A 19,731-nucleotide genomic window follows, 5' to 3' on the forward strand; every position below is an offset into this window, starting at 1 on the left:
AAACATAATTTTGATAAAGATTATTTATTTGTTCTTATAAATTATATATCAGCAGAATTAAATATTCATTAAGAATATCATTAATTTTGATCGCTCTAACTTTTAACGTGATAATTTAAATGCAAAAAATCACTTTGCAAATAATAGTATAGATTAAAATTAAACAAATATATCAATGGATAATACATGTTTTGTAACTTAATAAAAACATTGCTGACTATTCAAGATAGAAGATAAATTATAACATACTATAACCATTCACATACTAATTTTTTCTTGATCAGAGAAGTTATATATAGTATTTATGCATATATTTTCAATTCAACTTAATTAAATCATCAGATTTTGTGAGATGACTTATTGGAATTTTTATAGTGGTCTGATTTGCTCCATAAGATATGTGCTTTATTTTAACCAATTGTTTAAACAATGTTTATTGAAATTCAATGCCAAAACAAAATTGTAAATCATTTTGGTTCTACAATGATTTGGTATTATAGATATTATTTCATTTTCATGCTGTTTTGAAACTCTGTTTGTACAAAAACTGCTTCCTCAGTTCCCAAAAAAACATAAGTAAAATATAAGGACTTGACAAGTTGAAATCAAAGTATTTGAGTTTGAAGCTAAAAATATACACAAAAATAGGAAAATATTAGTAGTCACTATTGAAAAATATAGTACAAGAACATCGCATATATATGATTTTGCCATCTAATTTTGTTTATGAAGATTTAAATACAATCATTAAATTTCATAACTTTTGAAAGCTAAAGTTTTAAATGTTATCATATACCTGAAATATATATTTATTGAAATACTAAAATATGTGTTATTTTCCAAAAACATGCATCAAAGCTAATCTTGGAATCATTCTTGAAATAACCAACTCAACACCATAATGTACGGTCATTGAATATATTGTTAGTTTGAAACGATTTTAATTTGTTTTGTCTGTGAATTTTATATATAATATGATATATATAGTATAATATATATAACTGAGCGTTATAAGTTATAATTCACTTTCATGCAGTTGACAGAAAAAAAACTCACTTTCATACGGAATATCACTCAAACTATATGGGTAAGTTGGTGAGATTTAATGTGAGTAACATATTATAGTATTTTTACCTATGTTAATGTATTTTATTATTTTGTGTAATTTTCAATAATTATATATACAAGATAATTGTTTTTAAAAAAATTAAGTCACAATTATCACAGTGCCGGTCCTGTGTCTCATGGCGCCTAAAGCGAACCAACAAAATAATGCCTTCTAAAAATAAATTTTTTTTTTAACTTTAGCTTTTTAAACCAAAAAAAAATAGACTTTTTCATCATGTAGAATTTTTACTAAAAACTAATAGATTGATCTTTAAATTTTTTTTACAACTTTCTCTGCATTAAGCATGTTACTAGATAATAACATTGGTTTTAGATAAGTTTCAAAAAGCAAAAACATTGATTTTAGATAACTCTAGTTCATCTTGTAGCCACTTAACTGAGTTATTATTTTGTTTCCAATAACACTTTCTAAAATGCATGAAAATGATAATAATGTTAAAATTACTAAAAATGGAAAAAATCTGGTAAGTACAACACAAGAGAACATCATTTAGAAATTGGTTTCAAATTGTCAAAATTCTAAGAGAGAGTATTTGAATCCAAAAATAAATTTCATGTTTGTCTTAGTTCTTAAAGATACAAAAAATAATTGGGTGAAAAAGAAGACAATTAGTAGAAGGAAAAAAAATGCATGAGTTTAGAAAAGGAAATTAGATTTTTGTTATAAGTTGGTTTGTTTTATATATATATATATATATGTCTACGATATAAGAATCTTTTAATAAAGTATATAAACATTGAAACTAAAATTATCAATAAAGGAATGAAAACCTGTCAGATTCTCTAAGTTATTATCAAAATGAATAAAACAAGAAGGTTTGTGTTTCAGAAAAAAAAAGAAAAAAAAAGCAAACTCAAGAATCGAACATGAAGTGCTGAACCATAATGAAAAGCAGTGAAGCATTGACCACTGGACCAAGGAGAAATATATGTTTGTGATTTGGCGCCCCTGATATACATACAAATTTTGGTGCCTAAAGCCCAAGCTTTGCGGGCTTTAGCCCAGGACCGGCTCTGAATTATCACCACAAATGGCCAAACTAGTGGTGTTAAGAAGAATCCCCAGATCACTACATCAGGCCAAATTTCCATTTCATCCATCTTTAACACTATATATTATTCATTCTTGACTCTACTAATCTATATATTCCTTCTAAGAATATCAAAAGTGTATTGAAAGGATGAGCTTGAAATGAGGCTTTGTTTTTTCATCAGATCACTCAAGACCTTCCAAGCTACATTTGTCCGAGCATTTTTGCATAGACTTGACGGCTAAACCTCGAAACCAACCCAATAATCTCCTCTTTCCTTCAAACGCCTGGAAAACATTATCACCCGTGATTGTAATGGGCTTTAACGATGCCCAATAAATTTCTTTTAACTACTTGTAAACTAGGATAAATCTTTATAATATATCACACAATGAGGACAAATCTTTATTTTATTCATAAAACTATCACTTAGTTTTGCTAAAGGGTTGATACTACCCTGAACTGAACAACTCTGAAATAACTCTTATGGATCACATTCCGGAAAAACTCCTATCAACCCTTATTATATAGGACTTTTATTTCTTCAAACCATGTCTGTCTACTCATGATGTAAGAGAGCTTCTACAGCTTTGTCACTGAGAAGAGAGTGAAGCTGAAGACTCCATCTTCTCAGCTGATGCTGCCGCAGCAGAAGCAGCCTCATCTAACCCCAGTTTCTGTAACTCGCTTAAGAATCCGTTCAAGTCGTTTGAGGAGATCTTGTAAGGGCTGTGAAAAGGACCTGGAAACGAGTGTTTGGATACTTCTTCCTTATATTCCAAGAGAGCTTTGTTGATAACTTCTCCTACTTGAGCATACTGCTTGCAAAACTTTGGAGTAACCTGAAATGAAAGGAAACTATCATCACATTAAAAGACAAAAGCATGATGATGGTTGATTGGTTCAAGCATTTGACCTTAGCATGATGTGGATGCTGCATCATTCCCAGAAGGTCATGGTAGACTAAAACCTGCAACCACAACAAAAACATGACACATCTCAATCATATAGTAGCAGATAGATAACTCACTCTTTTTATGCTGACTTCAGTATTTAATCAAACCTCAAAAAAGTGTAAAAACTGAACCTGTCCACTGCAGAAAGGGCCAGCTCCAATGCCAATGGTTGGAATATGAAGAGCAGAGGTTGCAGCAGCAGCCACAGGAGGTGGAACACATTCTAACACAACCGAAAAGCATCCAGCTTCTTGTAAAGCCATTGCAGTTTCCACAACCTAAACAAGAAAGAAAACAATCATTTTTCATCACATCTTTAAAAAACAAACTCTTAGTTTCAGACCTTAACAGCACTAGCTATGTTCCTCCCTTGTGGTCTGAACCCACCAAGAACGCTTATAGCTTGAGGAGTCAAACCAACATGTCCCATAACCGCAATCCCTGCTTCCACAATGGATCTAGCAGCAGTGATCCGTGACGGTGACCCTCCTTCTAGCTTAATAGCATCCATCCCTCCTTCTTTCAACACTCTAACTGCACTATCAACCGCCTGTTACACCATTCAAACCAAAACTTAATGTCAAAAAGACCAAAAACAAAACACAACTCGGTGTTGTTTCACACCTGAATGGTGCTGGACTCGTATGCACCAAAGGGCAAATCACCGACAAGAAGTGGTCTTTTGGCACCACGAGCAACGGCGCGGCAGTGAACGAGCATCTCGTCTAAGGAGATGGGAAGAGTTGTGTCGTGGCCATGGACAACCATGGAAGCTGAGTCTCCGACGAGACAAACATCGATTCCGGCTCTGTCGACCTGAACGGCGGAAGGGTAGTCGTAAGCGGTGACGACGGTTATCGCCTCGCCTTTCTTATGTTTCTGTCTTAGCTGAGTCAGAGTCACTCTCTGGTTCGGGTTTTGCGGTTTGGGTCCTCCGTATACGGTATTCTCCGGTACGTTGCTCATTAACCGGGAGGCGGTTACGGTTCTGAGGGAACGAGAGATGCGTCTGACGAGTGAAAAAGCCATTTTCGATGAAAATGATGTTCGGAATTTAATTTTAAATTTAAAGACTTTACAAAAGGAAAAAAAAACAGAGTAAGCGAAACAGAGTATGTTGGCGACTCACGCGCTCGTGGCTCCGATTCTTCCAAAGCTGACTCCTTTCGAACTCTCTCTATCTACGCATCGATGAGCATCGTCTAGTATCATCAGTTTCTATCTATTTTCGGAATTAATTTTAAATTTAAGAACTTTACAAAGGAAAAAAAAAACAGAGTAAGCGAAACAGAGTATGTTGGCGATTCACGCGCTCGTGGCTCCGATTCTTCCAAAGTTGAAAGCTTTCGTATTCTCTCTCTATTTACTCATCGATCAACATCATCTCGTGTAATCAGATACTATCGTTGGCGGAGACTTTATCAGAGGAATCACTTTTCCATGGCTGGAACAGAGCATGTAACAGAGGAAGTAGTTAAAAGATCCAGGTTTTATCTTTCTATGATGTGATTATGGAGCTGAGACTCAGTCTCGATTAACAGGGAAGTGGTTAAAAGATCGAAGCTTTATCTTTCTTTCTTTAACTCTGATTAAGTTCTAGAATTGAATTGTTGTTTCTGCAGAGTTTTGGTGGCTTATGTGCATTGATGTGTATGAAGCTGGTTTCGAACAAGTTGTTTGTCAAAACGAAGAGTACCACAAGAGATTCCTGAAGATATTGAGATTGTTCATGAACTTGTGAATTGAGGGGTGAGGAGAAAGGGCCAAAACATTCTCTAATTGGCTACATTGAAAACTAACAAGGTCCGTTTTAGAGTCTTCATCATTTTGTTTTTCTTATGGACTAAACAGTTTCCTATGTATTCACATGATTTCCTTTTTGGCATGTGCCTGTTGCTGCTGCTGCTGCTGCTGCTGCGTTATACTATCAAGATGTATGTATGTAAACGTCAAGCTAGTGGTGGAAACAGCTTCTCGGATTTCGAGTATTAGGCTTTCGGTGACGAATGAGTGTATATGCATTCGGGTCTTTGTGATGCTGGGAGACAAGTTCTTGATCATTTTTGGGGAATGATAAATGGGAAAAAAAAAGCCTCTCTTTTGATGATCTCTGTTTTGATCATTTGTAGTAGCCACTGGTTTGTGTCGTGTGGATGTGGGTTTCTTGTTTATACCTTCATTGAGGATTGAGTAGAAAAGAAAGAATAATGAATAAGAATGTCTTTGCTTTTTGAGCTCACTTTCATGGACATGAACATGAAGATCTTCTTATAAGCGACCAACAGTAAGTATATATACTAAATATGTTTTCATATGTCAAAATCCGTTGTAGTCTAGCTGGTTAGGATACTCGGCTCTCACCCGAGAGACCCGGGTTCGAGTCCCGGCAACGGAGTTTCTTTTTGGATATTCCATTCGGTAGTCGTACGATAACCGGTTCTTGGTTCTATCGGGTCAATTTAAACAATTATTTATCCCGACAGTACCTACTTGATGCTTCACTAGATACATGCAACACCCCTTTTCCCTTTGTTTATTTTTTTTCTTTCCTCTTGTTGTCTGTATGGTTAAGAAACAAGATAGTTACTGGCCCTCCTCACCTACATATGAAAGTACGACTTGGAACTTCTCATGGTTTATGATTATCACGATAGTCTTGTTAATGACATAAAATATTTAAACGTTTCCACTCGTGGAAGTTTATAGTAATCTGCAATCTGGCATTCCATTACAAGAACGAAAACTATCGAAATAAAAGCAATAACGATCATGATTGATGAAACGAACTCACTGAAAACAGATAAACAACAAATACCACACATGTCATCATGTCAATGTCAAACTGCTGAAGCATTTAAACAAAATAAGATAAAACTGGTTGACCATCCTTTGGCCACAAAGTGAAGTCACCATGCACAAAACCTATAACAAGAACCCTAATAAATGCAAAGCTTTTAATATTTTGCCAAACTTTTGTATTCAATGCAGTTAGCTACATTTTCCTACCCACCTCCCAACAAAAAAAAATAATAATCTCCATCACTCTTGTTTCCATCTTTCAAGCCACATGGCCCTAACCTCTTTCTTCGCCATCAAATGTCAACCGCCACAACCACCTTCCTTCCTCCTCCTCCTCCTCCAGTCCCTATCCCTACTTACATAACCAGCCTCGGCCTTGGCTACTCCATAGCCATAGCTCTTGGTTTCCTCATCCTCATCTCCACCATCATCCTCTCTTCCTACATCTGTTGCCGCGCCTCCCGCCTCCGCTTCTCTACCTCCGCCGCAAACTTAGACTCTTCTTTCGGTAACCGTAGCATAATCGTCCCAAGAATCATGTTCGTAGCCGATGGCGATGATCTTGAGTCAGCTCCTTCTGGTAACATCGTCGTAGGTGGACTCGAGCAACCGATCATCAACTCTTACCCTAAATTCCGTTACACTAAAGGTATCACCGTCGACGCATCATCAGGTGATGATGAACTTCAAGGCGGAGACGGAGACACGACTTGTTCCATCTGTTTATGTGAGTATATGGAAGAAGAGATGGTAAGGATGATGCCCGAGTGTAAACACTACTTCCATGTCTCTTGTCTTGACGCTTGGCTTAAGCTCAATGGTTCTTGTCCCGTTTGTCGAAACTCTCCACTACCGACGCCGCAGTCAACCCCTCAGTCAACACCACAGTCGACTCCATTGTCGGAAGTTGTCCCGTTGTCTCAATACGCAGCTGATCGGAGAAGAACGAGAAGTTAATACATTTGTTTTAGTTTTTGTTGGGAGATTGCATGTATTCAAAATTTTATTATTGTTATTGGAATGATATTATTCAAAATATTGATTGAGTTGCTTTACTTTACTTATTGTTTTTCTTGTATCAAACTGAATACAAAAGGCTGTAGATGGTAACTATGAAATGAAATTAATGAAATTAAAATAGATGGAATAAGATGAATGGAATTAGATTAAAAATTGATTACTTTTTATTCTATTCATTTAAATGAAAGTGGTAAGAAAAATTTTCATGAATGTTTTTCTTTGTATATTTTTTGGATGATCGTAGACTTGATGAAATGAGTATTTCATTTCATTTATGTCAAATAGTGAAAAAGCTTATGGAATTAGTGGAATAATTCATTCTACATATTTGAATTTTAGGCTGATCCGTATATTGATTTGTTTGTTTTTAATAGATACTAGATCTGGATCCGCACAACCGTGCGGGTATTTATTTTCAAGTTTATATATTTATATATATATATTAATTTATATAATTAGTATATATTTTTAAGGTTATTTATATATTTGAATATGTATACATTTTTTTCAAATACAATAATTTTAAAAATAATTTGTTGTAAATTAATTATTTTTCAAATCATCACATATATATTACTTTTTATTATATATTTGTCATATTGATTTTGTGTTTGATTATAAAACCAATTTTTTTATGCACAAAAAAAACATATTCAAAAAATTATTTTGTAATTAATTTATTATGATCTTGATCCGTAATTCAAAAAAAGCAATTTTTTATGTTTATTCATTTTAGATAATTAATTACTGTACATATACAATTTTAAGATAAGTTAATTTTATACATGTATTATATAATTTACTTATGTTAAACTGTTCTACCAACATATTATATTTTAGCATAAAATATTTTATATTTATGAAAATAAAATATATTAACTTATCAATTTAAAATAATTTTATCATATTTAGTTCCATATAATGGTTTTCTTTTAAAATGGTTGATGTTATTATAATAGATAAAATATGACATGATTTTATTTTTTTCATTTTATAAAAGATAACAGCATATATATATATATATTAATTTGTAATAACATTTCATTACTAACGACAAAATTAATGCAAATATTTATGTAGAATTTTGACAGTTAAGATCTTGATATAATCTTTTTCAAAAGATTTGTTAGAATTTTTAAATATAGATATTTTTATTTTCATTTAAAAGATATCAAAAGATATTATGATTTAAGTAATTATAAATTTTATATCATATTAGTATTAAGGAAATACATTTAATGAAGTTTCTAAATGATGATCAAAATAAAAATATCACACATGAAAAAAATCATCATTTCTATTTTAATAGATAAGAGTTGGTTTTGTTTATTACATGAACAGCATGTAGAACATACCAAAATTCTAAAACAGTAAGAAAATGTATTAGTCTATGAAATGGTTAAAATGGTTTATGTTTATACAGCTAGGTTATACAGCTAGTAAAATGCAAGTATACGATGGTCAAGATCTATGAAATGGTTAAAATGCAAGTATACGATGGTAGCTAGGTGGAATCGATTACCAATCATACGTCAATCAGCTTCAATTATATCACGCTAGATCTAATGTATAATTTATTAAGAAATCTAATGTTGGTTTGTTAACCAAGCCAGTTTTGTAGGAGTAATTTTATTAGCAATGATATAAGTTAAACCATATAATTAGTAATAAATGAATGATAGCTGATTTCTAGTAAGAGTCCATTTTTAAAAAAAAATCACCCATGAATTGAAGTCATGACTTCTGTTTTAATATATAAGATGTGACTTAGATTCTGCCGTGAATCGATGATGTTGATTTACATAGCGTTTATATTTGACCAAATAGTGTGCATATTTATCTTGATGTTTCACAAATGAAAACAACACTCAGATATCAAAATAATAAAAAGAAAAAGATTATCCACTTTGTAAGAAATTTTCCACTTATTCTTTCTAGGGCAATTGTCAATAATAGCACATTTTGAAGTTTATGTCTCAAAAATAGCACTAGAAGGAGAAAGTCACAAAAATGACATTTATTAAAGGATAAAATATCTTTAATACCCTTGGTTTAAAACTAAATAAATAAACAAAAATAAATAAAAATAAAAATAAAAAATGAAAAAAGAATTTTTTTTATAGTTTCAGATTATATGTTTTCAGATTCGAAATTTTTATAATTTTTTTTTTTGAAATTTTTATTTTTTTTTCAAATTTTCGTTTTATAATTTAAAAATACTTTTGGAAACTGTTTTTAAAATTTTTATTTTTTATTTTAGTATTTATTTTTTATAAAATTTTAAACCCTAATTCCAAAACCCACCTCTTAACTCTAAACTCTAAGATTTGGATTAGTTAACCCAAGGGGTATAAGTGTATATTTACCTCTTTAATGAAACCTATTTTTGTGATTTTGAGCCTTGAGTGCTATTTTAGGAACAAAAATTTGGTTTAGTGCTATTCTAGTCTTTTTCTCTTCTTTCTATCTTTCTATATATATTTTTCAAAATCTAAAATTTAAATAGAAAATTGTTTTTTTTCTCGGCGTTTATCGTACTCATTTTTTTTGAAGCTTCTAGTGTATTATTTCAAAGATGTACATCTTTATCTAAGTTTAGTAGGATCTTAGTAAATTGCGAGTAGTACTTTGGCTCTATTCCAAAGTCCTCCATATGGTCGTCTGTCTAAGTAGTAATGAGCTGGTTGTGATTCTCATCTCTACCGAATATGATCTCAGCAAAACCCAAAATGTGACATCTGTCAGTTTCTTGTATGTTTATCATATTCATTATTTTATATTTTTAAAGCTTCTAATGTATTTTATCAAAGATACATTTTAATCTAAGTTTAACAAAAGATCTTAGAAAACTGAAAGTATGTTTTCAAAAAAAAAAATTCTTCCTTAGAAATGTTTTTAAGCATATAACGGTGAATAAATATGATCTTAAACATTAGGCAGTGACATGCTCAATGCAATACTCCAATGTTTTATTATAAATTAAATAATTTCATAAATCATATGTAGCATCATTTTTTGAATATTTATAATTTATTTTACTTCAACCGTATATTTAATCAGATTTGATATGTTTTGTTTTTTTAAAATATTTTGTTTATTAAAATATTTTGTTTTGTGTGAAATATTTTCTGACATTAAAAGGAGTTAGGTGAATACACATATATGTATACTTCTATGTAAGCCTATACAATTTGTCAACAATACGTTAATGTTATCTTAACACATTCTGAAATTTGTTTTATATGGCAAACTTATTAAGTAAACACTGTTTTGAAATTTTAGAGTAAAATAACTATATGAAACAATATGCACAAAGTGGCCATTCTCTTAACCAAAGTAAAAAAAGACATAAGTCTGTTGTCGAATTTAGTTTTTGCTATCCAAATACCAAAAAATGGTCGCATGCATAGTGGGTCTACATGGACCACAGAAATAGTGGGTCTATGTGCATTTGATAACTAAAACAATTTTCCTATGGGGCGGTTGTGAGCAACTGGTTCAATTTCTTGACTCTTGCATACATCTGTAAGTGTTACGACACCAAATCAATAATGGAGAACATTGTGAAACCTTTCTAATAGAAGCTTATTTCATTCTCCAACAAAAACAAATAATGTAGAGTAATAACTAAGAAACATCTGAGATCTCACTTTTATTCGTTCGTTTCCATTCAAATTTTCCAACAAACAATACATACATCACCAAAAGAAAAACAGCTTTTACTTCAGAGAAAAATTGGAATAAAAGAACAAAAGGAACAAACAAACTCCGTATGAGAGATCATAATTACAAACACAATGTAAAGTATGTGTATCTTCTATTTTATAATCTTACTGAAGTAGTCTCGAGAGCCGTTGATTACTCTCTGGCGATCTGAGAGGCACCGTCGAAAATTCTGATTCAGACGACAAAGATGCGTCTTGTCTTGTCTTCTCCGAATCTTGTTTGGCTTTGGTTGCTGCTGCTGCCTCTTCTGCTTCTCTTCTTTCTCGCTCTTCTGCGTCTTTGAGTAAGAAATCCACCCATAAATCCGCAAATGACTGCAAATACAAAAACCCAAAAGAACATTATCTCTCAGTGAAAAAACTTGCTCCTGTGTACTCATACGTTGGATCAGTGATGAAGGAGTTTTTACCTGGTTATCAGAAGCCGCCGCATTAGCATGTGAACCTGCAGACTTCCCACCCAATATTCCGCCAACAAAGCGACCGGGAAGGCCCAGTACACCTCTAACAACACCTTTACCGCCTCCTCCTTGTTGTGCCACTCCAATCCGCTCTTTATCTTCCTCTGAGAATCCCAGCATTCTAACCATTAGGTCCAAAACCTATGCACAAGCAATGAAACATCTGAGCAAATGTGAATCTCCCGAGAATAAAACTAATTTCAATGTTTACCTCTTTGCTATGATTCTTCTGGAAGTACGTAACCAGTAATTTGATAACGATACGCCTGCAAAAGTTTGTTGGATTTCATCACTACATAAGACATCTAACTATGATAGGAGAATCGTAAAAATCTGATTGATTGTATAAATGGTGTACCTATCAACGAGATTGTCCGACTCCACTGACATTCTATTTAGCCTCGTCATGCTCTGCTCAAGAACACGTCGTACTTTTGCGTTGTCTTCTTCAACCTTGCTTACTCTGTTTTTCCATTCAGCTGCAACCTTTTCGGCTTGCACCAGTTTGGCTGTGAGGTCTTCCTTTTCTTTATTCGATGACTTTAACCGCTCATCAGCATCCTTACGCAATAGCAAAATAGCATTAGACCAATACGGAAATGGTAGTTCATTGTTAACAAAGGAAAATATATTAGTTATATTCCTACTCTTAGACGACCATTAAGCTTCATCAGCTCGTCTTTAGCCACCAGAAGCTCCCGTTCAAAATGCTCCTACATAATGAGCAAGAACCATCAATAAACTGAAAGAAAAAAAGGCAAGATTTTGATTATCTAATAGTAAGTACTAACCTTAGCTTCGATTTCAGCATAATATTGGCCAAGAGCAGTTTGAAGATTTAAAAGTTCAACATTTTTGGACTCAATCGTTCTCAAACAGTTTGTAAGCTTTAGATTTAAGTCATCAATCGTTTCCTTTAACTTTCGGTTTTGATTGTCATTGCTCAGCCTGTTATCCTCCTGATTAGCCATTGCTTGCTTAAGTGTTCTCTCCAACTGCGATATCTGAGACCTTTGATATTCATTAGTCTGGCGGAGTTCTTCAATCAGTTGGCTATCTTCATCCATTTTCTCAGACTCCTCGGTTTCCTGTAAAATTATGGCAAAGAAAACATAAAATATTACCTTCTCTTGAAAAATTTCAAGAAAATATCGTTTACAATGAATTACTGGAAAACCGAGATAGTTTGCAAAATAATGATAAAACGGATGATAACATATAATAACAGATGGACTCATGTTCTCACAATAATGGACTATGTAGAAAATTAGCTTTTACAGTAGCCAACCTTTTCTAGCAAGTGTTGTTTGAGCCGGTTTAGTTGTTGCCGTGCCTTATCCCTTTCTCGTTGTGTTTCCTTCAGATCTTTTTCCAACCTCTGCAAAGACTGCTCCAGTTCTTTTCGAGGAAAGCTTTCTTGCTTCTCCTAGTTATATATGGAACAGTTTTTAAGAAGAAACGATAAATAAATACGCAACATATCATGATAGCAATGCAAAATTCGTATACAAATAGAGTCTCGTCTAGTTAGAGAACCTTGTCCAAATTACTGGGATGTCTAGTCAGAGACTCTGTTGCGTCTGGGAAGACTCTGCTACTGGTTGGCTTCCTGCTTTCTTCCAAAGCAGCTTCTAGCTCACTTCGTTTCAACTACGTAGTGAAGAAAAAGCAGGTCAGATACTCAGATTAGGTTGTAGAATGACAATGAGGCAGTATGGAACACAGTAAACCTTAAGCTCGTTGTTTTCCTTCTCCAGAGCTTTGTTAACTTCTTTTAGATGTTCCATGGCAGTTCCAACAGCATGGCTCTCCTGACCAATCAACTTCATCTGTAACTGTTTGATTTCAAGTAATTTTGCATCCAGTTCAGTACGCACTTTGCTAATCTCCAAGGAGGTCTGCAGGAAAAAACAACGTTGTAAGATAAAGATGGTGATTCCTAAATGAATACATAAAATGTAAGTCTTTTCCAATTCAAGGACTTACTTTGTTCTTATCTAACCTCAGCGACTCGAGTTCCTCCTTGAAAGATTCACTCCGCTTCCGCTCCTCTGATGAACGTAAGGTAAGTGAGAATACTAGATAACGGAGAAACAAAAGAAGCACCAAAATACTAGACTACTAGTAATATGATGTACCCTGTAGAGAAAGCTGGAGGTCTCTTAATTTTTCACGCTCTTTGGCAAGCTCTTTAGCTTGAACAGCTGCCAGTGATTTGGTTCTATCTTCTAGCATATCTGCAAGGTCCTAAAATGGCATCCAGATTACCACTTAGAATTGGTTTTTAACAAGAGCAATAAAAGGCACTTTCAAAACAACTAAAAAATGGTGTCTTTCAAGATCTACCTCAAAAAAAAATGAACTTTACTCAGAAACTCTCTAGTATGTAATTATGTATCCTAGAAAACAAACAGTTTCAAGACCACAAAGCTTTTATCTTAACCAAATGGGTAAATAAACAATGGTGTTACCTTTTCATTTATCTGTGAATCAATATCCTTCCCTTTTCCATTGGACATATGGCTTCGAGTCTTTAAATTAGACAAAGATTTTTGTAACCGAGTGGGTGACTGAACGTTGTTTCCCTGGAGAAGATTACAAATAAATCTAATAGCTTAAAACCTTCATGCATAATATGGTATCACTAAACAAAATCAGCAAATAAAGAATCTACAAGCTAAGAATGTTGACATAGCGTTTTTCTAAATAGAAATTCTTGAAATCTTTGATATTACGTTCGACCTAAAGAAAAGCTTTTGTCTCCAACTAAATCCCACTAAAACAACGCTGAGAATATAACCAATAATACATTTCATTTCAGACAGTATAGCTCCTGAGTAGTTGCATTATCATATATATTGCAACCTAATCACATACTGATGCAAACAAACATCTCATGTTTCTACCTTGGCAGCATTACTGATGTCAGTTCGAGCCTCTTTCAGATTTTGTTTCAATGAGCCATTCTCCTGGTTCAATCTGGAAATCTGATCCTGTAATCAATTGACATTTTAGTGTAAGGAGATAGGCTTAAAATATATATATAAAGGTAAGAGAATCTTTACCTCTTTCTCTCTTAATAGAGCTGCGTAATTCACTGATAAAGCTTTGATATCTGCTTCAGACTCTTGAAGCTTCTTAATCTCTGCCTTATACCTCTCAATCTAACAAATTGAATCACAAACCAAGCAACCTATCATCACACAAACTACATTTTCGAGTAGCATTCCACTGACATTAAAATGCCTAATCGATAAAATTAAGACCTAAAATTACCTCATGATGAGCAGGCGATTCGATCCCATTGGAGATCGGATACCTCGAAACGGACCTGGAAGACCTAAAACCATTTGAATTCCTCCGATTGGAATCCGATACATCGCCGAAGCCGTTGGATGAACCGTAACTGTGGAGATCCTCTTCGTCTTCGTCGTCGTCATGCACATCGAGCGCGATCTTGTTCAAGTTCTCCTTCAGATTCTCAATCGAACTCCACATAGCTCCTCTCTTTCTCTCTCTCTATCTCCTTCCACACCTACTCAGCCTTATATTAATTTACAGATTCCTCCTCCTCCTCCTCCTCCTCTCTATTTTATAAATCTCTCGAATGATGAAGATCGGATTCTTCTTGCGCCAAATCGATCTATTTTTTTCCCAGGACAGATTTGGAATTAATTACTCCTCGATACGTTTTAAAACAAATTACTTTTTAGTAATTATTACTTGTTGCTAATGGGCTTTAACGCTAAGGCTCAATATACATGGTTGCAATTTTATTTTAAGGGCCCATTATCAAATAAACTATAGGCCCATTGGTCTAACTTCATTTGACTGAGCATTCAAAATATACTTTTTCCAATAAAAAAAAAACAAATCTATAAGAATTTGTACCAATTAAAAACGTTAATATATAATTTGTGGCTTTTAAGTGAATAATGCCCACGGCTTACCAATATACCCAGTCTCCTTTATATCACCAAAAGTCTTCATTTAATATACTAGCTGGGGAGTTTTCCCTCCCATTTGACATTTGATTTATAACATTTTAATATAATTATAGGAATTAATTATGGATATCTGACTTTTTTGTTGCTGTTTGTCTCTCATTGGATAGAACAACGCTCTCGAAGACAAGATAATAATTGTTTGGCTGAAGTAAAATACAATATATTTTAGATCTCAATGAAGAGAAAAAATATCTTCACTAGTTAACAATAGAAGAGAAAAAGATCTCGAATATAACAGCAGTGCCTCTTTGAGACCAAGTCTTGGCGAGCAGTTAGCCAGCAGGGACAATGCATCCCCGTTGAGAAATATGCTTTTTTAACACAAAGTGGTATCATGGAATATGCCAAAATCATGAAATTGTGCTTTTACAACCAAAAAAAAATGTAAAAAATCACCATTTCAGTAACAGATGAGATTAAGTAAAAGTTTTAATACTTTTTTCGTTTTTTTTGACCTTTGCTGGTGATACTATAATACCTTTTATGGGAAGCGCGTAGAAAATTGACGGATACCAACCAATAGCAGAGGAAAATATCTAAGGCTATAACACGTGGTGTGTCTTGCCATTTCATGACTACGCGGGCCAGCACTAACTTTTTAAATAATTTACCATAATAAAACAAATTTTATATACTTTTAATCGTACCAAAAATTAACACATTAACCGATTTTTCTTATTTTTAAAACGTGAGAAGGACTGACGTGGGCACTCTCAGCCACGTAATATCTCTCCCGAGATATTCGTTTTAATTCAAAAATATATCGAAACCAACCATATTATAAAAGATAAGGAGGAGTCGAAGAGGATAGCTAACAAGCGCAGCAATAGCAATAAACGATTCCGATTCAATGGCGGAGAAGAAGAAGTACATTACTCACGACGATCTCCGCAACCACAACAAACCGGGAGATCTATGGATCTCAATCCAAGGCAAAGTCTACGACGTCTCCGATTGGATCAACTCCCACCCCGGAGGCGACACGATCATCCTCAACCTCGTCGGCCAAGACGTAACCGACGCGTTCACCGCGTTCCACCCCGGAACCGCCTGGCACCGCCTCGACAGCCTCTTCACCGGCTACCACATCGGAGACTACCAAATCTCCGAAGTCTCCCGCGACTACCGCCGCATGGCCACGGAGTTTCGCAAACTCGGCCTCTTCGAATCAAAAGGACACAACACTCTCTACACGCTATCCTTCATCGCCGCGATGTTCGCCGGCGTCCTCTACGGCGTTTTGGCGTGCGACTCGATCGTCGCGCACCAGATCGCCGCCGCGCTTCTCGGACTCCTCTGGATCCAGAGCGCGTACATCGGCCACGACTCGGGGCACTACGTCATCATGTCTAACCAGAAATATAACAGAATCGCGCAGCTTATCTCCGGTAACTGCCTAACCGGAATCTCGATCGCGTGGTGGAAGTGGACTCACAACGCGCACCACCTCGCGTGTAACAGCCTCGATTACGATCCCGATCTCCAGCACATCCCCGTCTTCGCGGTCTCCACAAAGTTCTTTAACTCGATGACGTCACGGTTTTACGATCGGAAGCTCACGTTCGACCACGTGGCGAGGTTTTTGATTAGCTACCAGCATTTCACTTACTACCCGGTCATGTGCTTCGGGAGGGTCAACCTCTTCGTACAAACGTTCCTCTTGCTATTCTCCCGACGCGAAGTTGAGGATCGCGTCCTCAACTTCGCGGGGATATTGGTGTTCTGGACGTGGTTCCCACTCTTGGTTTACTGTCTACCGACCTGGCCTGAGAGATTCTTATTCGTGTTTACGAGCTTTACCGTAACAGCTCTTCAGCATATACAATTCACGCTTAACCATTTCGCTGCGGATGTTTACATGGGCCCGCCCACGGGGCACGACTGGTTCGAGAAGCAAGCGGCGGGGACGTTGGATATCACGTGCGTACCGTACATGGATTGGTTTTACGGTGGGTTGCAGTTTCAGCTGGAGCATCATTTGTTTCCGAGGCTGCCGAGGTGCAATCTACGGAAAGTGGCTCCCGTGGTTCAGGAGCTTTGCAAGAAGCATAAGCTTCCGTATAGGAGCATGTCGTGGTGGGAGGCGAATAAGTTGACTGTTAGGACTTTGAAGAAAGCGGCTTATCGAGCTAGAGATAAGGCTAATCCTGTGGTTAAGAACTTGGTTTGGGAAGCTTTGAATACCCATGGTTAAAATCAAACAAAGAGCTTTTGTTTTGTTTTTGTTTGATTATTATCATCATTATGTGTTTTATTTATTTTTGCTTTTGAAGCTTTTGAAAAATTTCGTTTTGTTACTATGGAAGAAGAGATGTTAGATTGAATTGAATCGAGATTTAATTTGCTTATAGATTAACTCTTCCGTATGGGACTCTTAATATATTATTATTTGAATTTTGTTTTCTCGTTCTTGTGTTGCTTTTATTATTGTCCTTTCACATGGCTCTTTTTGATACTTGTGAATTGTGACTTTTGTGGTTATGCTTTGTTCAATGTTCTGTGGTGTGGGTGTTTTTTGATATTATCCCTGATATTATAAGGTTTAAAAGATCAAATGGTGGCCGCTCTGGGCTCTTTTGCTTTGTCATACTATTTAGGTGTAAGCAAACAAACTAACTAGTGTTCGGTGATATTCAAATGATCTCTGCACTACTTTGTCAAGGCCCAAGCCCGTGCTCTGAACACTAATAGTCCGGAAGCCCAAGAACACAGCGAATGTTGGTCTCGACTCTTGAAAGGTTTGGTCCGAGAAAGAGGAGATGGATTAGTTCATGATTACAAACTTTAGAATCCACTGATCTATTAGTTAAAACTTTAATTGGCGGGATCCACGGTAGCTTTTGTCACCGAACAACGGAACAGGTGAGGAAGGAGCTGTGTTTAAGGCGGCGAATTTAACGGAAATATTATAACTGATTAGTTGACAAAAAGAGTCACTAGCTGATATTTTCAATAAAAGAGGATCAGTCATTTTCAATAACTAAAGATACAATGAAGATAGGTATATAACTCGAAACGTGGTAGAGAAACAGTAAAAAAAGGGAACAACAAAACGTGGAGCAGAAGAGAGCATCATCATGATCACTGTGACTTCTGAGTTTGGTCCACTCTCGTTTGCTGCCAAGAAAAAAACATATCAATACTATTAAAACAGAAGCAACTTTTATCTACTTACAAATAGTTTAGGTTGGACCATTATATTTAATTATATTTCCTATTATTTCTATTCATATATAATTTGATTATTAAATATACATCATACCTAAAATTAAGGAACTAACTAATTAATCTGTTATTTTTTAAACTAATGAATTTAATTTATATTAATTCGAAATTTGAATAACTAATCAATTATATTTTAGTTATTAATGTAATAAATACTTATATATATATATATATACATATATATATATATATCTATTCATTTGTATATATACAACTATATATTAATCCAAATGCAAAAAAAAAACAAATTGTTCAAAACCTTCACCAAATACATAAAAATATAATTTTTATAGTTAGAGTATTAAATATATATATATATATATTTATATATGATAAAAGAAATATTAATAGTAATTATACGATGAAACATGTTACTGTTGATAGGTTTATGAATATATTTTTTACGGGTTACTCAAAGAGACATGTAACATATATATCAAATATAAACTAATTGAACAAATATATTAACACAAATATATCATAAAACATTACATTAACATGAATCGATATCAGAGAATAAGGGTTGTTACGGGTTTTATAAAATTTTAAATAACAGTTTTTTTTTCAAAACTAAAATGGATTACATATGAGCCACCGAATTTGCCAATTTTACTGCGGGTCGGATCGGGTTTCAAAACATTGAATATAATGTTCTATTTGTAATAGTTAAGTGTAGATATAATTAAAATACAAATTTATATCAAATAAATTTAGAATATTTCGAAAACAATCCCGCGCTTTGAAAGCGCGGGTCAAAATCTAGTATTCTATTAAAACAGCAGTGTGACCCATTGATAAATGTTATGTCCAATTTTTAAAAAAAAACTGATTTTATATAACTATATCTAATTATATTTAAACATTAACCATGTTCTATTTCTTTTTAAAGAAAACGGTTACGATACAAATCATTTACACCTTTTCTACCGTAACCAATTCGATTTTTTGACAAACCTTTTACACAAATGTAATTTCCATCACACGTTTATCAAGAATCAGGGTTTCTAATGAAAACCCAGTTAAGGTTCATCTACTGATTGATAAATCATCATCTTAACACTGTAAAAAGGGAGAAAATAGGGCACACTGTAATTTCTTTTTGTAACTGCACACCGTAATTTCCAAGTACACGTTTATGAAGAATTAGCGTTTCTAATGAAATCTAAAGACATAAACCCAGAACTTGGTTGGTGAGTCAAAATAATCAACCACATCAATCTATATCAAAACAGATTCACGAATATAGCTTACTCTGAAAATCCGAATGACTCAGACTTTATGTTGATCACTAAGGAGTAAGAAACCTTCCTTCAAATTTATGTGTTAATCAATATGAATAAGTAAACACGTGGTTTCATCAAAAAAAAAAAGTAAACACG

The 19,731-nt window shown here is 34.3% G+C and overlaps 4 protein-coding genes and 1 non-coding gene across 6 annotated transcripts; 3 read left to right on the top strand and 2 right to left on the bottom strand.

Annotated features, from left to right (window-relative positions):
• Window positions 1-2,530: 2,530 nt before the first annotated feature.
• On the bottom strand, window positions 2,531-4,442 carry LOC103841976 (3-methyl-2-oxobutanoate hydroxymethyltransferase 2, mitochondrial). 2 transcript variants are annotated; one of them, XM_009118570.2, is made up of 6 exons: window positions 4,245-4,442; window positions 3,740-4,124; window positions 3,459-3,665; window positions 3,247-3,393; window positions 3,076-3,129; window positions 2,531-3,001 (listed from the first exon to the last, which is right to left on the bottom strand). In XM_009118570.2, exons 1-6 carry the CDS (start codon window positions 4,325-4,327, stop codon window positions 2,753-2,755), a joined length of 1,125 nt encoding a protein of 374 aa, XP_009116818.1. In that variant the 5' UTR covers window positions 4,328-4,442; the 3' UTR covers window positions 2,531-2,752. The 2 variants fall into 2 exon arrangements, with proteins under 2 accessions (XP_009116818.1, XP_009116819.1); XM_009118571.3 differs by lacking the exon at window positions 4,245-4,442 and having other exon boundaries at window positions 3,740-4,185.
• A 234-nt stretch (window positions 4,443-4,676) lies between these two features.
• LOC103841977 (RING-H2 finger protein ATL68) lies at window positions 4,677-6,976 on the top strand. The gene is made up of 2 exons (XM_033279966.1): window positions 4,677-4,918; window positions 5,048-6,976. The coding sequence occupies exon 2, from the start codon at window positions 6,212-6,214 to the stop codon at window positions 6,869-6,871; it is 660 nt and encodes a 219-aa protein (XP_033135857.1). The 5' UTR covers window positions 4,677-4,918; window positions 5,048-6,211; the 3' UTR covers window positions 6,872-6,976.
• TRNAE-CUC lies at window positions 5,438-5,510 on the top strand. Its single transcript has one exon. It is a non-coding gene; the product is annotated as a tRNA-Glu (tRNA).
• A 3,569-nt stretch (window positions 6,977-10,545) lies between the features above and the next one.
• Window positions 10,546-14,799, bottom strand: LOC103841979 (golgin candidate 3). Its single transcript, XM_009118573.3, has 15 exons — window positions 14,397-14,799; window positions 14,186-14,284; window positions 14,027-14,113; window positions 13,592-13,705; window positions 13,259-13,367; window positions 13,107-13,171; window positions 12,851-13,018; window positions 12,657-12,770; window positions 12,409-12,546; window positions 11,912-12,208; window positions 11,768-11,833; window positions 11,479-11,681; window positions 11,332-11,386; window positions 11,070-11,261; window positions 10,546-10,974 (listed from the first exon to the last, which is right to left on the bottom strand). Exons 1-15 carry the CDS (start codon window positions 14,616-14,618, stop codon window positions 10,765-10,767), a joined length of 2,139 nt encoding a protein of 712 aa, XP_009116821.1. The 5' UTR covers window positions 14,619-14,799; the 3' UTR covers window positions 10,546-10,764.
• Window positions 14,800-15,810: 1,011 nt separating this feature from the next.
• Window positions 15,811-17,530, top strand: LOC103841980 (delta(8)-fatty-acid desaturase 1). Its single transcript, XM_009118574.3, has one exon. The coding sequence runs from the start codon at window positions 15,978-15,980 to the stop codon at window positions 17,319-17,321; it is 1,344 nt and encodes a 447-aa protein (XP_009116822.1). The 5' UTR covers window positions 15,811-15,977; the 3' UTR covers window positions 17,322-17,530.
• The last annotated feature ends 2,201 nt before the right edge of the window (window positions 17,531-19,731 follow it).

The sequence above is a fragment of the Brassica rapa genome, chromosome A09 (genome assembly GCF_000309985.2).
Source record: "Brassica rapa cultivar Chiifu-401-42 chromosome A09, CAAS_Brap_v3.01, whole genome shotgun sequence".
NCBI lineage: Eukaryota > Viridiplantae > Streptophyta > Magnoliopsida > Brassicales > Brassicaceae > Brassica > Brassica rapa.

Bases quoted from the DNA above. Each gene is read 5' to 3' on its own strand.
- LOC103841976 (XM_009118570.2), bottom strand. From the start codon at position 4,327: ATGATACTAGACGATGCTCATCGATGCGTAGATAGAGAGAGTTCGAAA. The intron at 3,666-3,739 runs GTGTGAAACAAC...ATGGTGTAACAG, and splicing joins ACGAGTCCAGCACCATTCAG to GCGGTTGATAGTGCAGTTAG. The intron at 3,002-3,075 runs GTCAAATGCTTG...CTTTCATTTCAG, and splicing joins AGCATCCACATCATGCTAAG to GTTACTCCAAAGTTTTGCAA.
- LOC103841977 (XM_033279966.1), top strand. From the start codon at position 6,212: ATGTCAACCGCCACAACCACCTTCCTTCCTCCTCCTCCTCCTCCAGTC.
- LOC103841979 (XM_009118573.3), bottom strand. From the start codon at position 14,618: ATGTGGAGTTCGATTGAGAATCTGAAGGAGAACTTGAACAAGATCGCG. The intron at 12,771-12,850 runs GTTTACTGTGTT...TTCACTACGTAG, and splicing joins AGGAAAACAACGAGCTTAAG to TTGAAACGAAGTGAGCTAGA. The intron at 11,387-11,478 runs GTACACCATTTA...AAACTTTTGCAG, and splicing joins TCGGACAATCTCGTTGATAG to GCGTATCGTTATCAAATTAC.
- LOC103841980 (XM_009118574.3), top strand. From the start codon at position 15,978: ATGGCGGAGAAGAAGAAGTACATTACTCACGACGATCTCCGCAACCAC.